At 48.4% G+C, this 7,221-nt stretch overlaps 1 protein-coding gene across 1 annotated transcript; it reads right to left on the bottom strand.

The window, feature by feature from the left end:
- Positions 1-347: 347 nt before the first annotated feature.
- On the bottom strand, positions 348-6,436 carry LOC104547168 (lipid phosphate phosphohydrolase 3-like). The gene is made up of 2 exons (XM_010192753.1): positions 6,332-6,436; positions 348-1,133 (listed from the first exon to the last, which is right to left on the bottom strand). The coding sequence occupies exons 1-2, from the start codon at positions 6,434-6,436 to the stop codon at positions 1,008-1,010; spliced, it is 231 nt and encodes a 76-aa protein (XP_010191055.1). The 3' UTR covers positions 348-1,007.
- Positions 6,437-7,221: the final 785 nt, after the last annotated feature.

The following is a 7,221-nucleotide window of genomic DNA, read 5'->3' as shown; positions in this document are numbered from 1 at the left end:
CTGGGACGTGCCGCCCAGCAGCCCGTCCCGAAATGGCAGAATCAAAAAGTTTCCCCGGGACTCAGCCCCGAGGTCGTAGTGCGAATGCATCTTCGGCAGAGCCGCCACTACCTACTTGCGAACTGCCAGCTCCAGAAAATCTGCTGGGATTTTGTTTTTGGGGGGGAGGGGGGTATATAGCCAGGAAGCAGAGGATGATCTTCTCATGAAGGGCCATTTGTAGGGGCTGTGTGCACCTGGGGGCTCGGGCAGGGTGAATCCTTGCCAGGGAGCGAGCGGAGAGGGAGAAATGTGGCTTCTCTGCACGGAGGATGGAGTTACTCACCACGTGTCTCAAGACTGCTCGGTAAAGGTGTGTAGTGTGACCAGAGACCCTTCAGAGACCTTGGACTAGGCAAGCTTCTTCTAAACTAAGTCACAGTATGGAATAGAGGAGGCAAAAAATAAACTACTATCAAAAAGAGAAAAAAAAAGCAACTCTTACAAACCAACCCCAGATCTTGACTCAGTGCTGTTTCTCGTATATAGTGCTATACCATTTAGTCATGAGTTGTTTGGGTTTTTTTTTCTCGCAGGCATTGGAAAATCTTCGTAGTAAAAAAAAAAAATATCTAAAGATGGCCAGCTTTCCAAAAATCCCTTAGTGTTCATTAGGCTATGAACAATTTGGCGTTCACTACAACATGAACACTCAAACCAATTGCACATCCAGAACTCCGGCACCTCTCTTTGTTTGTTCGGCTTTTGTCTATTGCGGTTTTGTTCTTTCTTTCCTTCTTTCCCACTGTCACTTTTGACTTAGTTGACCACCACCCCTGTCATCCAAATGTCACAAGTTGAAAAGACCACAGAGCAAGACTTTACTGGTCAGGCAAGAAAGTCTCTCCCTACATTCTACTGTCTGATGAGATTTGAGAGCAGCAGGTAGTTGCTGTCAGCAGTCATTTTTTGCAAAAAAAAAAAAAAAGTTAAAATAAAATACAACATCCATCTGATTTCTTGAAGGTCTACACCATATTGTGATGGTTATTTCGCTCAATGATGTCCACAGGTGAAAGGATCTCCTTCCGGATGGGTGGTGGAGGCAGGCAAGTCTTTATCTTGGGCTTGAAGAGATCTGAGACGTAGAACACCTGTAGGAATAAGTGGAAAAGGCAAACTTAGCCACACTGGGTGATGCTTTGTTAAAAAACCTGCCTTACAGAAAACCTGCATTACAGATACACATATCTTTAAGTTCCAAAAATAGCACTTCTTGTGCTATCGAATGCCTGTGTTAACACCAATAGCTGTGAAATCCTCAGTGCCTGCTACCACCTTTCTGTACGATATGGAAAAAGGCTCAGACCTTCTAAAACACGGCATACAGCATTACAGAGCATATAGCATTACAGACCAATTTCATTTCTCCCTGCACAATCACCGAGTGCAGTGCCCAAACCTCTGCCGAGCGGGTTGAAAAGCCAGGAAACAGATACATGGCCCCCACTCCGGTAAAACAACAAGGGTCACCAAAGGGCGGGCCTGACTCACGGTGAGTGGTTTCAGGGATGGAATCAGTGTGAAACAATCCATTCAGCCGGACATCAGGCGGGCAATTAAAAGCTTTCAAATCAAAGCTGTATTCAAATTTATCAGCAATGAGTCAACGGGGAGCGATGCTCTCCTCATGCCCCACCAAGGCACTGGTACAGAGCTGGGGTGTGATCCTGAAGCCAAAGCCCAAGGAGAGGAGGAGCTATTCCTGACTACTTCTTCCTAAATATCCTGTGATGTAACCCCACTCCCGGATGTGAAAAAGCCAGCGCTTGGCAATTTCGGGAGGTAGCAACACAATAAGAAACAAAGTGCTGGGAGGAAACTTCCACAGACTCCCTTGGCGGCTGCTGCACAAAGCTTATCGGTCCTCCAGGACCACGGCACTTTCTCCCTTGCCAAAATGCAGCCCTGCACGAGATAGGCAAGGAGTCAGGCAGCATGGATCCTCCCAACGGGGCAAAAAGTGACGAGGATTCATCATTTTGGTTGGGGTTTTGGTACCAGTTAACATTGGTCCTGCTGCCGACTGCCTCTGCCAGCCTGAATTCACTGGCTTATCCCAGATATCTTTTAACACCAATAATTTGGACCAAGCCATGGGTTTGCTGAGCCGAAGGCCTGGAAGGAGCAGCACGGGGTCATAGGAAATAGCAGCACATTTGAGTTTGCTCTCACAGTACTCGAATGCAACATTTAAGCAACAAGATAAATCAGGGAAAGAAAATAAACCCAAGGTTCTCTAAGGAATAATATTAGATTAGCACATCCAGGCTGGACACGGAGACATCAAAGGCTTTCCCCATCTGCATCTCCCTGTTTTCTAGCTACCCAGCACCCTACATAGCAGGTTTAGTTGTCCTTAGGAACAACTTTTGCAAGTCCCTATCAGCATGGGCAGATAAGGAACTGAGCTGAACAGTGAAGCTGCTCTAAGTGGCAATTTACTCCTGCAATTGTAACCCAGGATGCAGAAATCTGAGCTGTTGTTGCTCGGCTTTTATTGCTTCATGGAGAAGCAGAAAAGGAACTGACATCTAAAACAGCTTTTTGGTTTTTTTGGTGTATGTCCTGGTGTCTGGCTGCCGAGTCGTATAACAGAGCTGATAAAGTTGTTTACAGGGCATTCAAGCGGCAGCATTTGGTTAAATAACAGGTTAAACCCAGCTGAACCCATAGAGGATCGCAAGCTGGAGTCTGGCCCCTTGCTGCAGCATCACAGTTGTAAAAACATGCTGAATTGCTCTTGCAATGGTTTTCTTTTGGGTCATTAATAAATGTAAACCTCCTTTTCAGCTGGCTCGGCACATTTCTGATGCCATCTCACTCACTTGCCCACCTCAGAGAGCTGGATTCAATCAAAAAGATGTCCAATTTCTGCACCAAGATAGCCATGACAAATCAATTTATGGGGGGAGATTGCTGAGTGCAAGAAGCATATGGGGATTACACCGAGTCTGGTCCTTATTTTGGACAGGAATGAGTTACGGTGGAGTGTCATCTTGGGTATTTTAGCCTTTTCTGTCTTGCTTGCTGCTTTTCAGGGTTTAATTCAGAGACTGGGTAGGAGGTTTCATTTTTCTTTAAACTGTATTTCACTTTAACATGGCTGGAGGTTATATAAACACTTATAGGAATCATGAAACGTGATCTTTGGGGGTTAAACCAGTGTGTTAAATCCTCCTAATGCTTGAGCTGTTTAACACAAAAAAGGACTAATAAACGTGCAAAGTTTTTCACTTGGATTAGCTCCATTTCCTGTAGAAGGTGCTCTCCACCCATAAAGAAAACTCGATGGCAGAAGACTGAGCACGTATTATAAAAAGTAAGCCAATATTTTATATTGCCACTGAACAATTCCTATTCCTTTTTGTTACGTTGAAGAAAACTTTGATCATGTAAAGAGAGGTTAAAACAACTCATCTAAGCTAACCAGAGCAACACCAGGAGCACATCCTTCCAAAGTCTCCCATTTTCTACCTGTCAGATGAGACATAAACTACACAACACATAGCAGCCTGCCTACAACGCGCATAAAAACCATTCCCATTTAAGAAATCCTCATCATATTTCACTCTGGATCCCAGTCCAAATGTTTCATCAGCTGGAAGCGCTTGACACTAATGTCTTCTGCTTGTTATTTCAGGCATGGGAAGACAAACGTGTCTGCTGCAGCACAACCTGGATTGAAGCTCTGGCAGCCCTCAGAGATGAAACCCACAATTGGTTTCTACAGAAAATTACAGCCTGATAACTACGGTATTTTAACAGCCCTTGACTATCATCAGAGCGGGCTCTTGAAGGCTTTGCTGGGGGAAGGGGTATCTGAGAGCACCCAGGGTGGGTTGGAGGTGATGTCTCCAGGTCCCTCCCTCTGCTTCAGAGCATCCCACACACAAGAGCTGGGAAAGGAACCCTAGGACATACCACTAATTGCTTTGATATACCAGTAATTTTAGCAAAAAGGTGCTAAACTATACATTTAATGCAAACTCCAGGGAGTCTTGAGGTGACTCCTCCTCTTGTCCCTCACTGCCACCTCCCAAAAGGGAAGAAAGCCTGCTGGTCCTTCTGGGCCCTCCTCATGCCAGCAAAGCTGAGTTTGGGAGAACAAGAACACACTGACAGTTCCTCACAAACTGATGAAACAGGACAAGGGTTGGGTTTAAACCTGCCCCAAGTCCTAAAGCTGCTGCCCGAGATGTCCCCAGCTGCCAAGCCATGCCTGCAAAGAGTGCAGAGGAAACTGTCCCCTCCACGGGCCGACTGGGAAGAACAGTGCAAGTTGTCCTGGGCTCGCAGTTGAACCCACATCTGCCTGTGAAACTCCAGGCAGCTACTTCCCATGTCAGCTCACCTCGACACAGGAAAACCTGCCCAGCACCGCCGCAGCCTCCCCTTCCCAACACAGCTCCCAGCTGCTGCAGGGCCGGGAGGGGATGGCCAGCCCTGCTGCGTGTCCCAGCCAGGAAGCATCCGGACGCCTGTCTCGAGCATCCGGAGAGCTATTGTCTTTCTGAAACCACTACTGGGATCCATGCATGGATCGTCTGGTCCCTACTCCCCCTGTATGCTGCTGGTGTCCCACTTCCCAAGCAGGAAGGCACACAGTGAGGTAAACTCCAACCTTGTAACACTGCATGGCAATGTGCACTTGGTGTCTTGACAAACCAAGAGTTGAAACTTGGAGAACCACCCTGACAATATCAGTATGAAGGATACAGGCGTTGCAGCAGCAGCACACATCTGTATCACACACACTTCTCTAGTTTCCCTCTCTGAATCTGCCTGCCCCGCCATGGGACGTTGGCATAAGGCAACGGCAAAACCCAGCAGTGACTGCTCAGAGAGTTAATAATACTTCATAAAAACTTCCCGACAATGACATTTTTGTCTTGGCTTTGGAATATTATCAACGGGTGGAAAGTACATAAATAACCTATTTTCTCTCCTCGCATAATGTAACATTAGCAAACTTAATTCCTTGCCTCTAGGGCTGCTTTACTTTTAGATCAGTTAAAAACAACAAAAAAGACCCCGAAACCCAAAAAACCTACCCAAAAGAAAGTGGTAAGCCATTAAAACCTTGCTTCCAAGAGTTTGTACATAGGAACAGCCAGAACTCCCCAGCCCTTTTGTCTCTATGCGAGGCAGCCACCCGACCCAGTGCTCCCCAGCCTGCCTCCCCCACATACCCTCATATGTCACTTCGAGTTACAGGGCTGTGCAATCAGGTCACTCTTTGGAAAGCAAATTGCCTGAGAACAAGCTCAGCAGCCACAGACAAGCTGTTTTCTCATGAGCTGGTTTGCTCTATTAAAACCCCACTGCCCAGTGAAAGCACCCTGCCTCCCCTCACCGGGCAGGCACCAGTTCCCACTCCCAGGGGAGGGATTTTGGCTGAATTGTGCAGGGAAAAGCCATAATCCCAAACACTCCAGACTCCCTGCTTGGGTCCTGGCGGAAAGACTTGCAAACGAGCCAACACTTTATACCCTCCCTTGTCTGAATGTCCTTTCAGCATTTCAGGGTGAACGGGCCCTCTTGCCCAGGAGCCTCCAGGAGCTCAAGGCTGGCAGAAAAGTGCTAAATGTTGCATTTTAACCCTAACGTGCTGTTTGCCTCCTGCCATGCTCCCAGCTGTAATGAAGGATTACAGAATCACAAGACTGGTGGGGGTTGCTAGAGACCTCTGAAGGTCACTCAGTCCAACCCCCCTGCCAGAGCAGGGTCACCTGGAGAAGATCACACAGGAACACATCCAGACAGGTTTGAATGTCTGCAGAGAAGGAGACTTCACAACCTCTCGGGGCAGCCTGGGCCATGCTCTGGTACCCTTACAGTAAAGAAGTTTTTCCTTATGTTTAAGCTGAACCTCCTGTGTTCCAGTTTGTGACCATTGCCCGTTGTCCTGTCACTGGGCAAAACCGAGAAGAGTCTGCACCATTTAGAGATTTATACATGTTAATGAGATCCTCCCTCAGTCTCCTCTTCTCCAGGCTGAACAGCCCCAGCTCTCTCAACCTTTCCTCGTACAGGACATGTTCCAGTCCTCCCATCATCTCAGTGGGCTCTCTCCAGTTGGTCCTTGTCCTTCTTGAACTGGGGAGCCCAAGATTGGACACAGTACTTCAGATGTGGCCTCACCAGGGCAGAGTAGGAGGATAACCTCCCTCAACCTACTGGCCATGCTCTTTTTAATGCACCCCAGGATGCAGCTACATGAACATAGGGAGGTGCCCGCTATTCCCCCAGCACCCCCACTGCCATTGACCACATGGTTTGCCATACTCACCACACAGTAAGCCACCAGGGCTCCCTGTGCAAAGCCAGCCAGCACATCGGTGGGGTGATGCTTGTGGTCTGACACCCGGGACAGGCCGGTGTAAAACGCCATCATGATGAGGGTGAACTGGAGGAGGGGACGGAGCAGACGGGCTCCCTTCCACGTGAATCTGGCCTGCAGATAAAACTGCAAGGAAAAGAGGAAAAGAAAAAGGTTGCATTAATTTGCTGACTATGTGGATACAAAATGCAATCCTCTAACATTGCCATCACGTTTCCCAGCCCCAGCCTGGGGTTTGCAGGGGCACAGGGAGCAGTCACGTCACCGCACAGCACGGGAAGCCACTCCTACCCAGCAAGGGGAAAGCAAGGTCTAAACTTGACCCCCACTCCTACCCAGCAAGGGGAAAGCAAGGTCCCAGAGAGGGGAAAGCAAGGTCTAAACTTGACCTGAAAAGACGAAGCTGACATGACATCAAGTGGACATTGTCGTGTCCTCCCGCTGCTATCTCTGTCCCGTTTCCGTTTCAACCAGCGGGCATGGCCGGTTCCTGTGGGAACCGGGAAGCCGGGCGGGAATAGGGGACAGGAAAACGGCAACCTGCTGCCCATGGACAAGCAGGGAAGGGAGGGACAACCCAGCAACCTTCAGGCTTAGGGAAGGCAGAAGTAATCGGAAGCTTGAAAAGTGTAAATGTGTTTGGAAAACGCTCAGGTCCCGCAGCTCGGACTCGCTGCCCATGGGCTCAGCTGGCGTTTTCTGCCTGTTCCTAAAGGAAGGGCTGGAAGTCAGACCCAGTGAGGGACACCACAACATCAGAGGGCTGGAAAGGGGTTTAACATCCATTTACAATCCCTTTTATACACCCAGAGCAGTTTACACTGCCTTGATATAAAAGG

The sequence above is a fragment of the Mesitornis unicolor genome, unplaced genomic scaffold (assembly GCF_000695765.1).
Source record: "Mesitornis unicolor isolate BGI_N332 unplaced genomic scaffold, ASM69576v1 scaffold4589, whole genome shotgun sequence".
Classification (NCBI taxonomy): domain Eukaryota; kingdom Metazoa; phylum Chordata; class Aves; order Mesitornithiformes; family Mesitornithidae; genus Mesitornis; species Mesitornis unicolor.
The sequence above is the reverse complement of the archived record's forward strand: the minus strand, read 5'-3'. Positions and strand labels throughout refer to the sequence as shown.